This window comes from Mugil cephalus, chromosome 10 (genome assembly GCF_022458985.1).
Source record: "Mugil cephalus isolate CIBA_MC_2020 chromosome 10, CIBA_Mcephalus_1.1, whole genome shotgun sequence".
Lineage (NCBI taxonomy): Eukaryota > Metazoa > Chordata > Actinopteri > Mugiliformes > Mugilidae > Mugil > Mugil cephalus.
Window position 1 is genome coordinate 16089868 of NC_061779.1, and position 14960 is coordinate 16104827.

Here is a 14960-nt window from a genome sequence, read left to right on the forward strand (position 1 = left end):
CCCCACTCTTCATGAGACTCATCACTGAAATAAAATGGATTTATTTATTATTACAAATATTATCACGAATAATATTATGTTGGGGCCAATGTCTGTGTCAGTGTTCCCATTAAATTAGGAAAAGTAATTAAATATGTTAAAAAAATATGTTAATCATATATCTAGAGACGTTAAACATTGAATGGGGTCCAATTGACACCATTGATAACTCGAGAGTTCAAAAATGTACCTTGAGTCTCTGATCGAGAAGAAAATAATAATTTTAAACCAGACTTGTAGTAACACAGCTCCGCCACGAGGAGGCGGTAGCGTCGGGTGGTGCCCGTGAATCTCCGTCTCCACGGCTGCACGCTGAAAAAGTTTATTTACTTCCGGTGAAGAGTTCATCTGCCTCTGAATGATAAAGTAGTAGATAAAAAGGTAACCGCTTATGTTTATTATGCACATTTAAAGCGTTGTTGTTGATTTTTCGTATGGGATGTCGTAATGGTAGCTCTGTTTCCACATTATCGTGACTGAATTTAAACGCGCGGAGCTGCTAGCTGCTGCAGATGCTAACGCTAGCGGACCACGAACATAAACACAACATAGCCACGCAGCAAAATATAAACACGAGTGCTGCAAACGCAGATTCGCCTTTGTAGTTTATCCGTTTTCTTATTTATTTGAGTCCACATATAGATTAATGTGGCATAACAAAACGTACAAACATTCAGGCTATGTCAGAAAGCATCTTAACGATCCTGACTTATGACTGAACCCACGGCTGTAATTGACTTAAATCGATCCCTCAGTTAATCTAATGAATAAACTGCCTCTGTGTATCATGGAGTATACACTGATTTCGAACATTATTTAATAAATTGTCACCTATAACAAACCAATAATCGCTTGTCCACCTTTCAGAATTATTTATCTCAGCTGTCTATGTGTATCTTACCTCTTTAAAATTATATGTCATCATCTGAAATAAGCTGTTATATTAGCTTTAGCATGGTGTGGCTAACAAACTGGCAGCTGTGTGTACTGATGTTTTTTTGTGACTTTTAATAAGCTGCTGCAGAGATGGAGTCCAGTGAGGATGGTGGCCTCAGTGTCGGGGGCTCTGTGGGAGAGGAGAACTACTTCCTGGGATACACATTCACCGACCGCTCCCACTCGAGTCGAGTGGTGAAGAGCATCATGGACCTGTGCCTGGAGGACGGCCTGTTTGCTGATGTCACCATCACCGTGGACAGCAAAGAGTTTCACCTGCACCGCCTGGTGCTTTCAGCTCAGAGCAGTTTCTTCCGCTCGATGTTCACCTCCAACCTCAAAGAGTCCCACAACCGCGCTATTGAGCTGAAGGACGTGAGCGCCACTGTCTTTCAGCTGCTGGTGGACTACATCTACCACGGTACGATCAAACTGAGGGTGGAGGAGCTGCAGGACACCTATGAGATGGCAGACATGTACCAGCTGACTGCTCTGTTTGAAGAATGCTCCCGCTTTCTGTCACGGACAGTGGAGGTCAAGAACTGCTTACAGGTGATTTGTTGTTCCCCACAGACTGAACAGCCCCTGCTCTTTAGCTTTGATTACATAACAGCAGTATTATCTTTCCTTGTCCAGGTCATGTGGCTCGCTGACAGACATAGTGACCAGGAGCTGTATACTGCTGCCAAGCACTGTGCTAAGATCCATCTGGCTCAGTTGCATCAGACTGAAGAATTTCTCAATCTGCCCCTCTGTCTGCTCTTGGACATCATCAAAGGTATTACACAGTTGCTCTGTCACCCTGTACAAGACTGCTACCCAAGCATATCCATATTTTCCAGGTGTAAATTTATTCCCCTTACTTTCCTTTGTTTTCGTTCATTTGATATATTTTGTATGATTTATCAAATAAATAGATTAGTAATAATTCATAAAGGGAATTGTGTAACCTCTGTCTGTGCCCTTTTCCTTTATTGTGCAAATATTTTCAAATTACAATATTATTCATAAGTTCATCAATTTGATTCACTTGTATTTGTGTACAGACGGTGTTCCCAGTTCCCAGAATCCAACAGTGGCCATCGACTCGTGGATAAACCACAACAAAGTTGAGAGGGAGGAGTTTTCTTGTATCCTCCAGGAAAATCTTAAGGTAGCATTCCTTCATAAAGAGCTAAGAATGTTTTGTGGTCTGATTACACGTTACTTTAAATGATTTGTGTCTTTCTGTCTTTTGCGTCTACAGGAAATTGGCGAGAATGTCCACATTTACCTGATCGGTAAAGAGGAGACGAGGACTCACTCCTTGGCCGTGTCGCTGCACTGCGACGAGGACGACGCGATCAGCGTGAGCGGCCAGAACAGCTTATGCCACCAGATCACTGCAGCCTGCAAACACGGAGGAGACCTGTATGTGGTCGGGGGCTCCATCCCGCGCCGCATGTGGAAGTGCAACATGCACACGATGGACTGGGAGCGCTGTGCACCACTGCCCAGAGACCGCCTGCACCACACCATGGTGTCCGTGTCCTCTGAGGACGCCATCTACTCGCTGGGAGGTAAAACGCTGCAGGACACGCTCTCCAATGCTGTCATATACTACACAGTGAAGGACAACATGTGGACAGAGACCAGCCAGCTGGACACTGCCGTGTCTGGGGCGGCTGGCGTTAATCTGGGAGGCACCATCTATTTACTCGGGGGGGAAGAGAACGACATGGACTTTTTCACGAAGCCGTCCCGTCTCATTCAGTGCTTCGACACCTCGTCGCAAAAGTGCCAGATCAAACCTTACATGCTTCCGTTTGCGGGCTGCATGCACGCTGCGGTCCACATGGACGTGATTTTCATCGTGGCAGAAGGAGACTCCCTGGTGTGCTACAACCCTCTGCTGGAGAGCTTCACCCGTCTGCGCTTCCCTGAAGTGTGGAGCTGCGTTCCTTCACTGTGGAAGGTGGCCAGCTGTAATGGCTGCATATACGTGTTCAGGGACAAATGTAAGAAAGGTGATGCAAATACTTTAAAGTTTAACCCGGCCACGTCCGTCGTTTCCGTTATCAGAGGCATAAAAATCCTCCTCACAAACTGGCAGTTTGTTTTGGCGTAACCTGTCCTCCGGATGTTCACACCGTGGTCCACACACTCCGCAGACAATCAGGGAAGACTGCTGGAAAACTTAACATGACTTCACTCTTCAGACATCCTGCCCCAAATGTATTTACTCAGCTGTGTAACTCACTCCATTCAGACTTTACCACCAACCCAGTGACAACAGTTCAGTTCAGGGGCACGTGTCACTTGCTTGTATTACAGTGTGTCTCGTTGTGGATCCCTTAACAGAAAAGTCCTACAATTCGTGGTGATGCTGTAACCAGTGATGAACTAATCTATTTACTAATTAATCGTTTATCGACACGCATGTACGGCTTTAGTGTGAACATCAAACGTCCTTCAGTGTATTTTGTGTTTATTATTGTACTGACTGTATCACGATGTCGTAGACTGAATATCCTCACATTCTGCATCAGTGTGTGTAAACATGATAACAGAAGATGTTTTCTAACTTTTCAATTTTTCACCGTCCCTTGTCTTAAGATTGTATTTTTTGATGTACATGTTTGACTCAAACTGTTAATTATATCGCTGTAGCTGGAAACCGTCACTGTTTGGTTTTTATTTTTATGGTTTTATGGTGTTTTTATCTTCGACCGTTAACTATCACCAGGACTTTGGCGCCTTTCATTGTTGCAGTTTTGCAGTGATGCATTCAGAAGTGCTGCACGGCGTCATCGCGCGCACCGCCGGCAAACGTATCTTTGCATCAGTAATCGCAATTGTGAACGGAGAGCGGGTCAAGGTGCCCGTCTCTGTCCTTGGGTGTGAAAAGGGGAGTTGAAGGAGAGAAAGCTTCTCCGGAGAGAGGCCACAAAACGTTGATCCCATTGATGTGTTGCAGGAGGCTGTGCAGCTGAAACCCAAGCCAGTTACATGTCAGACTTTGTGAACTATTCTAAGCATCAGTTGCTGACGCCGAGATGAGGGGTGGGGGTTTCTGGGGGCACATATGCGCCTCCATAAGGACTCCCAATAGGAACTGACGGCCACTACAAGCACCCTTTGACATGCAGTTATTTAATGCTGAGAATCGAAGCTTCTTATAGACCCCATATCATAGTTCACAGTCCCACACGCCAAGACCAGGGTAGGGTCCTCTTGTGGGTGCAGTGTTTCTAATGTTCCGGAGGTTTGTGATGTGGAATCTTGTCGTCCATTGTTGGCCAGCGACTGAGGTTTTGTGCGAAGGTAGATCGCTAGGAGCTATAGTGACCTTGGGGCTGTTTGCTGAGGGCAGAACATAATTCCTGAAGGGACACATGGTCTAGAGTGACAAGGCCATCTGCTGTAGCGCCAGCAGTAGGAGGAAGGTGGAGGGGGGTGGGACGCAGGGGTGCTGAGAATTCCTTTCGCTGGGGTGTGGAGGGAGTAGATATTCTGGGATATCGCTGCTTGCGCTCCGCCGGGAAACGTGTTTCTTTGACGTTTTTCAAGCGGAAATCTGAGGGAGAATTTCTGTGGACTTGATGGTGAGGGGGGATCATTACATGGTTAAATGGGGAAGATATTTCCTCGGCCCTCCAGCTCTCCGCGACGCGTTTGGTGATAATGGTCTTGGTGTGTCGCCGTTTTACTTCGGTGGATCCAGTTTCCTTTCCGTCTCAGCACAGCCGGAGCTGATAGAGTGGGATCTGGTAGGCCTCCTGGCACCGACCTCTCAGAGGATCATCTTCACGGGATCTTCTTTGGAGTTGTACCGTGCATGGCAAGAATCTGCTTTCTTGCTGCCTCACTGATATTGCATGGCCTAAACGACTTAATATTTTTATGAGGCGCCTTGCACCAGACATGGGCCAGGACCAAACCAAGCAGCAGATAGAGAAGGGCCTGAGGCTGTATCAGTCCAACCAGACGGACAAAGCCCTTCATGTGTGGACAAAAGTGCTGGAAAAGACCTCGGACCCTGGAGGGAAGTTTCGGGTTCTGGGGTGCCTGATCACAGCGCACTCAGAAATGGGAAAATACAAAGATATGCTCAAGGTAAGCCTCCAAAACAGCAGTATGTTACATACAATACCTTAATATAGATAAGGCCACCAAATACCATATAATTAAAGTCACTGATGAAGGGAATAGTCATTAAAAGAACAAGTTTGCCGGATCATGTATCTGTTTAAAGTTGGTTTTATTAATGTACCTTAACGAAACATCCTTGAAATCACTTGGTTTAAATGAGCCGTGTTAAAATTTGTCAAATTCTTTTGTGTGACTATGCAACCAGCAGTGTGTGTGTGTGTGTGTGTGTGACTGTCACTGAAGATCTCATCATTTTACGTGTCATCGTGTCTGCTCGGGGCTGGCACCGTTCACGCTGCGGTAGCGTTTTAACATTTCCACAGTGTCTGAGTGATTATCGATTGAAAGAGGTCAAAGGTTACCATCTTCCATTCACAGCGATCTTGACAAGCGTGGGTTAATTTGTGGCTTCCACGCGAGGCAGAGTAAATAAGTGCCCTGCAACCTAAGTATGAGTGTGGGGTGTCTTGTTGACATAATCATTCTTACTCAACAGCCCCCCTCTCTCTCACTATTAATGAGGACTTTAGGCGGTGGGGGCCGTACGTCGGACCCGTCTGAATTTCACTCTGTCCGTCAGATAATTTGCGAGTTTCCCGCATCCTCTACCCTCTCGCCCCTCTCTCTCCAGTACGCCCTTGATCAAATCGACACAGCCAGAGAAATGGAGGACCCGGACTACCTGACCGAGGGCTACCTGAACTTGGCTCGCAGCAACGAGAAGCTGTGCGACTTCCAGAAAACGGTGTCCTACTGTAAGACCTGCTTAAACATGCAGGGCACCACCGTCAGCCTGCAGCTCAACGGCCAGGTGTGCCTCAGCATGGGCAACGCCTTCCTGGGCCTCAGCGTCTTCCAGAAGGCGCTGGAGAGCTACGAGAAGGCCCTGCGCTACGCGCACAACAACGACGACAAGATGCTGGAGTGCAGAGTCTGCTGCAGTCTGGGGAACATCTATGTCCATCTTAAGGTACGCTGCTCGAATCAAATGGTTTGAAAGAGGATGACTTGTGCTAACGTGTGCTGCGGTCTCAGTTTTGCCACTAACCTTCTTCGAAAATGAGAAAAGTAGCGGTATCACGGACCTGGAGATGGAAGAAGACATTTTTAAGTCTCTGACCTACTTTGGCTCTGACAGGCTTCTCAGCTATGTAAATCAGTCACCGAGCCACATGTGTGACTTGATTGCGCAATCAGTGCTGATTTCGCCAGCCTATTTACGGAGTATGAAAACGCCGCAGAGCATCCAGGCAGACATCATCAATGATTAGCCCGTGTAGTAGCGGGCATTGTAAAACAAGGGCAGAGTGCGCAGGCGGCTGGCTGCTCGGGGTTTGCGTAGCATCCTCGACATCGGAGATTTGTAAGCGTAATCCCTAGGCCTCTCAGGGGGGATCGATTTCAATGGGATTGTGACGAAGTGGCGTTTGAAGAATGCGCTCACGTGTCAGGTTATTCTGTGAAACGTAAAAAATATATTGCATGCGGAGAAGTCCTAGGAAGATAATTCCTAACCAAAGTGGCTGATGCCGTCTGTGGTAAATTGCCGGACTTACTGCCCGTTGTCCATGTCGTCTACCAACAGGACTATGAGAAAGCTCTGTTCTTCCCCTGCAAAGCAGCTGAGCTCGTCAACGACTACGGCAAAGGCTGGAGCCTCAAGTATCGAGCCATGAGCCAGTACCACATGTCTGTAGCCTACAGGAAGCTGGAGCGCCTCCCGGACGCCATGGAGTGCTGCGAGGTATTGTTCTATAACCTTCCAACGCGTCATTGCCCCCCACCCCCATAAAAAACTGAACATGGAGAATGTCACAGTTTTGGTTTCCGCACCATCCCGTCGTACCCCACCCTCCCCTCGATGCCTCTGGCTGTTTTGATGTCGGCGCTGCTCATACAGTCGATGCTGCTGACAGGTGCGGGCACCAGTTGTCCTGCAGGACGGGGCCTAAGACCTCGACAAAAATATGCTCACAGAGGCACGGTTTAAAGTGTTAATGAAGAGGGTGACTTTAGTCTTCACCCCGTTCTAATTATGTACCGAGGGTGAAAAATAACTTGATGTCATTGCCTTGGAGTGTAAAAGTATAGTAACGAGACAGCGGGATGCGTTTCAGATTTATTACATTTGTCGAACGCTTTTAGACAAACAATTTACACATCCTGTCACATTCAGAATACCAGACTACAAGAGGCGTCCCGAAGGTGAAACAACAGCGTCTCGTGTTTCCCGTCGCCTCTTCTCACTGTGGTTTAATTGAATATAAAGTGATGGAGTCAAAACTATGGAATAAAAATTAGATTTGCTGTCATTGTTTAAAGGCGTATTAGTTGCAGCACTGGAAACATTTCTGTGGTTAAGTTAAAACAATGATACAGTTTAACCTGAGTGGACAATGTAGTCAGTTTAAAATAGATGCACCTGCTAATATGAAACCTGATTAAAATGAGGTTTTCCATAATGGATTTCTGCAGCATCCCCTCAAACATCTCGCTTTTACCTAATTAAATCTCCTTGTGCTTCTACAGGAGTCCATGAAGATCGCTCTGCAGCACGGCGACCGGCCTCTGCAGGCTCTGTGCTTACTTAACTTTGCAGACATACACCGTTGCAGGCGTGACGTTGATGTGAGTTGACGAGTCCTCGGGCTCTCTGAAAGCGAAAAGCTCTGACGTTCGACGTGATCGCGCGTCTATCTGTCTGTTCGTCAGCCGACTTCGTGCCTGACTTTATTCTGGTCTTCTCCCGTTTAGAAAGCATTCCCTCGCTATGAGTCTGCACTGGGTATCATGACTGAGATCGGAAACCGTCTCGGACAGACACATGTCTACCTGGGGGTCGCAAAGTGCTGGCTCCAGCAGAAAGAATTTGACAAGGTCCTCACAGTTAAATGTAGAACATTTAGTCAATTACTAAACAAACATGATGTGACGGTTTTAATGGTGAATGTGTTTCCATTCTGTGTTTTTTCCAGGCGCTTGATTCTTTGCAGCGAGCACAGACGCTGGCAGATGGAATGGGAAACAAGGTAACTAATGTTTCTTTAATGACACACGTTGTGCTTTAACTATTATGTGTAATTAATGAGTTATGTTATTGTGAACTGACTCTTGGTTGGACAAACAAGACATATAAAGACTTGCCTAAATGTTTTGTATCCTTTCTTTCCCCCTCTGTGTGTATATGAAGCTGTGTGCGCTGAAGGTCCACTGCCTGAGTGAGGGGATCTACCGAAGCCGGGGGCAGCAGGAGGAGCTCAGAGAGCAGGTGGTGAAGTTCCTGCAGTGTGTCGAGGAGCTGGAGCTCTACTGCGGCATGTGCGGAGAGTCCATCGGGGACAGGGACCAAAAGCTGCAGGCCTTACCCTGTTCCCACATTTTCCATCTGAAGTGAGCGCTTATTCTTCGTCCAGTCAGTTATTGACACACATCGCGGATTGCTCGTCGATTCAGGCTGGAGAAAGCAGGATTTGTTTTAAAAATGACATCCAGCCAACAGTGTGTTTCTTTGTGTATTTCATGTTTGCAGGCTAATACGTTAGTCCATTGGTCTTCAACAGGGGGTCCGTGACCCCTAGGGGGTCCGCGGAAGTGCTACAGAGGGGTTGCAAATCTTTGGTTGATCAGACATTTTTTATATATATTTATATATATATATTTAATTTTCCCTACAATTTTCCTCCATTTAGGTGTGTTTATATTAATGGCTGTTGGAAAGCCACCCAACTGTTGCACATGTTTGAAATAAAAAAAGATTATATTTGAATATGTGTATTATTAGAATAGCATAACATTGAATGCAGTGATAAGTGATAATTATAACGTATATTTATAAATAGCACTATATAGTAGGTAGGTCGTCCCTATTCAAAGTCAGTGTGGGGGTCCTTGGCTTGAAAAACGTTGTCCATCTTCTCCTTTCAGGTGTCTGCAGACAAATGGGACAAAGGGCTGCCCTAAATGTTTCAAGTCGTCCGTGAAGCCTGGATTTGTGTGATTGTGAAGCTGCGTTCGTGCGTTGGATCCGCAGACACAGCGCGACGCCTCGTGGGCTCCTGACTGATCTGAGAGAAGCAGGCAGCCTCGGGATGAGCCCAAGACGTTTCAGGAGCATCAGCTCGCTGCTCTGAGCGGGGGACGCTGAACTGAACACCCCCCCCTCCCCCTTCCCACCGAGCGTCTCAGAGTGCGTCTCAAAGGACACGAGAGAGGCATCCATCATTTTATTTAGACATCAGTCTGAAGCTGGCAGCGGAGGTATAACTGTTACATTTCAAGGGAAGCTGAAGAACCTGCATCGTTTCTGGCGGCTGGACGTTCGTCGCAGCGTTTCATTAGGATGATACGGACCGTCCAGTGAACGTTTCTAGACTTAGTGTATTGACGATTTTACGCTTTAGATTTGATTAGTGAATACGAGATGATTCAGTGATGTCTCAGCCACCTTAGTCACAGGCTTGATGTTCGACTTCTACCATTTTACACCACATCCACTTTTCATTAGTTGAGCCAATCCTGAATTTAAGTGACTTCATACGTATTTATTACTGTGTTCATGTACATACTATTCTCATGTTTATTTGTTTCGAAAGGGCTTGATTTATTTGAGGTGTTTTTGTAATACCTAAAACTAACTAAAATCTCTTAACCATTCAAAAACTAGTATGTCTTTACGAAACAGGAACATGCAGCTGTTTTTTTGTTTGTTTTGTATTGTTTATTTTTTGTCCTTATTCACAGAGACTAAGGAGCAGGATCAACACACATTGTGTTCATAGAAATTCCTTTTCTTTTCTGTTTCACTCTTAACTCTGGCGTCAAAGCAACATCATTGCAGAACAGATAAAAAGGAGAAGAAACGCTTTGGGAAAGGATCTTTGACCAATCACACACTCACACACCAGTATTTGTGGTTACGTTAAGATTATTTACTTGCAAAGGCTTTGTGATTTCAAGGTGATTTTGAGCCAGAAAGCCAATATCGATTAACGTAGTCGTTGCATGTTTTATTTACGGTGCCGAGCAATGAGATCACATCAAATGATGAAGCCATGTAGCTCTTTATTTACTCACCTTGTTGTTTATATACACAAAAGATTAAAACGTACTAAATTTCTTTTTGAGACTGTGCTTATCGTTTGCGTAACCGCTCATTACAGTAGATGATTGAAGACACTCGGTTCAGCTGTTTAGTGAAAACGGGAGAGATGTGAGGTACTGCGCGGGCAAAACCACTTCATCCGACGATATTCTCGCTTTAAGACGAACTTTGGTTTTCTCTCGGCCATACAAAATGTGAAGAGAGAGAGCGACACATTTACTTTTACTGCACAAGCACTTATATTTCTCACTTCTGAACAGCATCTTGTTCTTGTTTGAGGTCTCTGCTTCCAGCATATCGATGAGTCGTGGTCTGTTGACCTGCAGCTCGGTCGGAGTGAAGCATTACCTACAGTAATGATGATCCCGGGTTGTGGGGTATGAAAACAGTGCCGCTCATCTTTAACAGTTTTAACTACCTCTGTTTTTGCCTCCGAGCTTTGAGGATAAATGCAGTAATACAACAACAATGAAACACATGTAGATTTGTTCTGTTTTTTTTTCTTTTTTTTTTTCTAGACATCATGTTAATATAACCGTGATTTATTTGATTTAGAGTCTGACTGAAATGCATTGTTAATATATTTATGCATTTAGTCAAACCATGTTACTGGAAATGTTTCATTGTGGAAAATAAAGAGCACTGAAAGTGAATGCGAAAGTGTTTTATTTTTTTTTCTTTTATTTTTTAAAACACCACGTGTGGGACACCTGCACATACTTGGGCATTTAACCTGTCGTACTAGTCGGCCAGCTTTTAGAGCTGAGCTGCACCGCCTACAGTCACAATGCTTTCCGAGGGAGGACTTGTTCTGTGAAACCTCACTTTACAGGAACACTTCAGCCTGATGGCGGCCGAGGGCCCGATCATCGAAGAGGACTTGCTTTGTCCTCAGTGCACCGGCATTTACTGCTTTCCCGTTCTTTTAAAATGCGGCCACAATATTTGCAGGGTTTGTTTGTACAAATTCTGGGAATGGAAAGGATGTCGGGAATGTCCTGTGTGTGGCTCCCTGTCTGTCCCCGAGAGGCCTCCCATCAATTTGGCACTAAAGATAGCTGCGGACAAATATCAAGTGCAGAGGAACAGCAAGAATCAAGAGGCCTGTGCTCTCCACAACGAGAAGCTGAAGGTTTTCTGCAGGAACGACGAAGAGCCCATCTGTCTCATCTGCCAAATCTCAAAGCAGCATAAAGTGCACGACTGCTGCCCGGTAGAGGAAGCGGCCCAACAGAAAAAGGTAAAGAGAGCGTGTTATCTGACATGTGTAGTTATTTACAAGAAGTTGTGATGTGAAGCATGAAGTGACGTGCCAGTTCATCCAGTTCTCAGTTAGGATTTACTTTAGTAAAATGTCTAAATAATGAAATGTTATGAAGAAACTTAGTTTACTATGACATAGAAGAGAACAAACTAGAAAACTCTTTATCAGAATGGTTTCTAATTCATTATATGTGTTATTAGCTCAGGACTTAAACTGATGAATCTTCTGATTTTCTCATTTTAGACAGAAATTACAACCATGCTGGAGACCCTGAAGAAAAAGCTCAGAGAACTGAACAAGACAAAGGAGCAATGGGAGGAAACCAAGACTTATATTCAGGTAAATATGTGTGTGCTGAATCATACCGTGAAACTTGAATTTCATTTCTGGTAACAGCGGGGAAATCTGTAGGAAACATAAACATTCCTGCCAATTGCCTCTATAAATAACTTACCTCCTTATTTACTTCCTCGACTTTGCAGATCCAAGCTCGTCAAACCGCAACAGCAATTAAAGAGGAGTTTGAGAAGCTGCACCAGTTCCTTCGGGAGGAGGAAGCTGCGAGACTGAGCGCGCTCAAGAACGAAGAGAAAACAAAGTTCCAGGTGATGAGTCAAAAGCTGGAAAACATCAAAGACCAGATTGAAACTCTCTCAGCCACCGTCAGCTTTGTCCAGATTTCCCTCGGAGAAAAGGATTTACCATTTTTACAGGTACATTTACAACCTGTACTCACTATTTGTAGCCCTGAATTTATCATCAGTCATCTCTTCTTTAATAGGAGTGTGGCAAAAATACAGTACATCAGTCCCAAGGGGGGGACTAATCACACGTTCCCACATGAACATTTCCTCTAATACTGACATCTTTTTCTTTTTCCATTTTATATTACGACCTCTTGGTGTCAGACTTTGTCCATTTTGTTTCATTCTGGCCACAGCTTTATGTCAATGGTAGTCCTGACGATAACATACACTATGTTGGTTTTACTGTGTGTTCCCCATAAAATAGCCAGCAGGATGTGGACTTTTCAGGCCATCTGACTTAACATACTTATGTATTATTTATACAAGCTAAGGGAGGCCGCCCTCCTCCCTCACAAGGCCAGTCTGCCTTGATTGTTGAGCTCTGATGCTGCTGGAGAAACGGTGATGAAGGTAGTGGGAGGAAATGAAAATTAAAAAAACAAACAAACAAACAAAAAAAAAACATTTCACTGGAAGCAAGATTAGTGTATGCCCCCAGTGCAGGTTGAGTCATCAACATTAAAGAAATCCTTTTTCAGAAAAGGAAAGACCATAAAGCTAATTACAAAAAACACAGAAAACAACTTATTCTGTTTTGCTAGATACTAGCATATGGGTAAAATATTATAGTACAAATATCAAATGTTTCTTGATTTCCTTGGTACAAAAAATGCTAGTATGCTGATGATTAGATGATTTTCAGCGCAAGCTTTTTCAACATGAATCCTACTGTTCACGGGGGCACTAGAGCAACAGGGTGTTCAGCACGTGGTCAGTGGAGGCACTGCAGGGGGGTCGCAAAATCTTTGGTTGATTAGACATTTTCCTACATTTTTTTTTTTTTTTTTTTAATTTACCCCAACAAATTTAAATTTCTTTCAGTCAACACTTCACTCATTTATCGACAGCTGTCTCAACAGCACGCCGTTTCACACAGGGCGCTGCACGAGCCTTCTGAACACAGTAGGCCACGCCCCTATCAGTGCTGAGCCATTCACGAGACCGCATATTACGCGCCGACTCTGTCATGTTTCCCGCAATTGTCTGAGAGCCTAGCATTAGCAGAAGAGAAGCTAACCACCGTCACAGACAAGTTCCCTTAAGTTCCCTTTCATGTTTGTACCTAATATACTTATTGTTGTAGTTAAAGTCCCTGGAATCTATGCATATTTGATTGTGTATGTTTAAATTGCATCCTAGCTATTAGTCAAAGTCTACATAACTATTAGTCACAGGTGAAACTGGACACTTTTCTTAATGAGATGTATTTCTTCATTTTCCTCGACTTAAGGACTACAAGCAGACCAAGAAAAGGTATGCATGAACCATCTGTTGAAATTTACACTAAGTGCTTCCATGCTACGATGCTGTAATTCTTTCAACATGTTTCAGGCTCAAATGCAACATTCGGCAACCAGAATGTGTCAGAGACATTCTGATCAATTCTGCAAAGCATCTGGGTTTACTTAAATTTGGAATTTGGAAGAAGATGGTCAGCATTGTCCAATATGGTGCGTGAACTCATCATTGTCAGCTAGTCAGTAAGTTTGCAAGATGTATCAAATTTTCAGTCGACTGAACTTAATGTTTTCCAGTTCCCGTCACTCTGGATCCAAACACGGCCCAGACCAACTTACAGTTCTCTCAAGACCTGACCAGTGTGCATTTCGGCAAAAAGCAGCCCCTGCCCGACAACCCCGAACGCTGCACCAGCCGCGTGAGTGTGCTCGGAGCTACTGGCTTTACGTCTGGGAGACACAGCTGGACGGTGCAGATGGGCCGAGGCAAAGACTGGTACATTGGAGTGGCCAGGGAGTCCATCAAAAGAAAGAGCACCATCTTCCTCAACCCCACTGAAGGTTTCTGGGTAGTTGGACTCTGCAACGGAGACTCAATGTGGGCTCAGACCTCCCCTCGGACCAAGCTCGCCATGAAGCAGAAGCCTGAAAAGATCACTGTTGAGCTGGACTATGACAAAGGAAAGGTGGTCTTCATCAATGCCGCCGACATGACGACGATACACACGTTCAAGGACAAATTCACAGAGAAGATCTTCCCCTACTTCTCCCCCGGATTCTGTGACGACGGGAAAAACACAAGTCCACTGACCATCTGCCCGCTAACAATAAATGTAGATGTAAAATAGACCTATGTACAGTAGACACATCTCTGTACAGATGAACAAAAGACAAAGAGTTTAATATTAGAATGGTGTGCTGTCGCTACTAGGAATTGTTGATGATTCATTGTACAGTACAACACTGTATGGAATAAAGGTCAGAGAAGCGCTATACAGCTGTATAACGTTTGTCAATCAATTTCTCTGGAATATGTGAGAAAACAGTACACCCATCCCCTTTGATTTCAATGTTCGGTGTGGCTCCGATGACTGTGACTCTCTCTGGACACTGTTGGAACACGATGGCCTTCTGCTCTTTGTTGGCTAGGAGGCTTATCCTGTTTAAATGGAAGGACACTCTCACCCTAACCTATGGTCAATGGATTATGGAGGTTGTGAGTCATGTTCATCTAGAAAAAATTAGATATTGTAAGAGGGTCTACTAGAAAATTTTATGCCATTTGGTAGCCATTTATTTCCTGTGAAGAATGCATGGCAGCTACTAACATAACTATGTTGCGCAAAATGTGTGTGTGAATGTCTAGAGATATATGTGAACTTACTGCAGGTCCAGTACATGTGGGTGGGGGGGCATTGGGAGGTTGGTATGAATGGACATGAACT

General features: G+C 44.7%; 3 protein-coding genes across 4 annotated transcripts; all 3 read left to right on the forward strand.

Annotated features, from left to right (window-relative positions):
• Positions 1 to 336: 336 nt before the first annotated feature.
• On the forward strand, positions 337 to 3631 carry kbtbd4 (kelch repeat and BTB (POZ) domain containing 4). 2 transcript variants are annotated; one of them, XM_047595811.1, is made up of 5 exons: positions 337 to 420; positions 1058 to 1527; positions 1612 to 1753; positions 2022 to 2128; positions 2222 to 3631. In XM_047595811.1, exons 2-5 carry the CDS (start codon positions 1066 to 1068, stop codon positions 3080 to 3082), a joined length of 1572 nt encoding a protein of 523 aa, XP_047451767.1. In that variant the 5' UTR covers positions 337 to 420; positions 1058 to 1065; the 3' UTR covers positions 3083 to 3631. The 2 variants fall into 2 exon arrangements, with proteins under 2 accessions (XP_047451767.1, XP_047451768.1); XM_047595812.1 differs by having other exon boundaries at positions 370 to 420; positions 1055 to 1527.
• An 805-nt stretch (positions 3632 to 4436) lies between these two features.
• On the forward strand, positions 4437 to 10860 carry rapsn (receptor-associated protein of the synapse, 43kD). Its single transcript, XM_047595814.1, has 8 exons — positions 4437 to 5070; positions 5738 to 6076; positions 6692 to 6850; positions 7636 to 7734; positions 7861 to 7983; positions 8082 to 8135; positions 8297 to 8496; positions 9031 to 10860. The coding sequence occupies exons 1-8, from the start codon at positions 4858 to 4860 to the stop codon at positions 9101 to 9103; spliced, it is 1260 nt and encodes a 419-aa protein (XP_047451770.1). The 5' UTR covers positions 4437 to 4857; the 3' UTR covers positions 9104 to 10860.
• Positions 10861 to 10947: 87 nt separating this feature from the next.
• On the forward strand, positions 10948 to 14928 carry LOC125014596 (zinc-binding protein A33-like). Its single transcript, XM_047595813.1, has 6 exons — positions 10948 to 11447; positions 11715 to 11810; positions 11954 to 12184; positions 13509 to 13531; positions 13610 to 13728; positions 13813 to 14928. The coding sequence occupies exons 1-6, from the start codon at positions 11055 to 11057 to the stop codon at positions 14361 to 14363; spliced, it is 1413 nt and encodes a 470-aa protein (XP_047451769.1). The 5' UTR covers positions 10948 to 11054; the 3' UTR covers positions 14364 to 14928.
• The last annotated feature ends 32 nt before the right edge of the window (positions 14929 to 14960 follow it).

Excerpts from the sequence above, each read along its gene's own strand:
- LOC125014596 (XM_047595813.1), top strand. The coding sequence starts at position 11,055 with ATGGCGGCCGAGGGCCCGATCATCGAAGAGGACTTGCTTTGTCCTCAG. Across the intron at positions 11,448-11,714 it reads AAGCGGCCCAACAGAAAAAG|ACAGAAATTACAACCATGCT; the intron begins GTAAAGAGAGCG and ends TTCTCATTTTAG. Across the intron at positions 13,729-13,812 it reads GGTCAGCATTGTCCAATATG|TTCCCGTCACTCTGGATCCA; the intron begins GTGCGTGAACTC and ends AATGTTTTCCAG.
- kbtbd4 (XM_047595811.1), top strand. The coding sequence starts at position 1,066 with ATGGAGTCCAGTGAGGATGGTGGCCTCAGTGTCGGGGGCTCTGTGGGA. Across the intron at positions 1,528-1,611 it reads AGGTCAAGAACTGCTTACAG|GTCATGTGGCTCGCTGACAG; the intron begins GTGATTTGTTGT and ends TTCCTTGTCCAG. Across the intron at positions 2,129-2,221 it reads TCCTCCAGGAAAATCTTAAG|GAAATTGGCGAGAATGTCCA; the intron begins GTAGCATTCCTT and ends TTGCGTCTACAG.
- rapsn (XM_047595814.1), top strand. The coding sequence starts at position 4,858 with ATGAGGCGCCTTGCACCAGACATGGGCCAGGACCAAACCAAGCAGCAG. Across the intron at positions 6,077-6,691 it reads ACATCTATGTCCATCTTAAG|GACTATGAGAAAGCTCTGTT; the intron begins GTACGCTGCTCG and ends GTCTACCAACAG. Across the intron at positions 8,136-8,296 it reads CAGATGGAATGGGAAACAAG|CTGTGTGCGCTGAAGGTCCA; the intron begins GTAACTAATGTT and ends GTGTATATGAAG.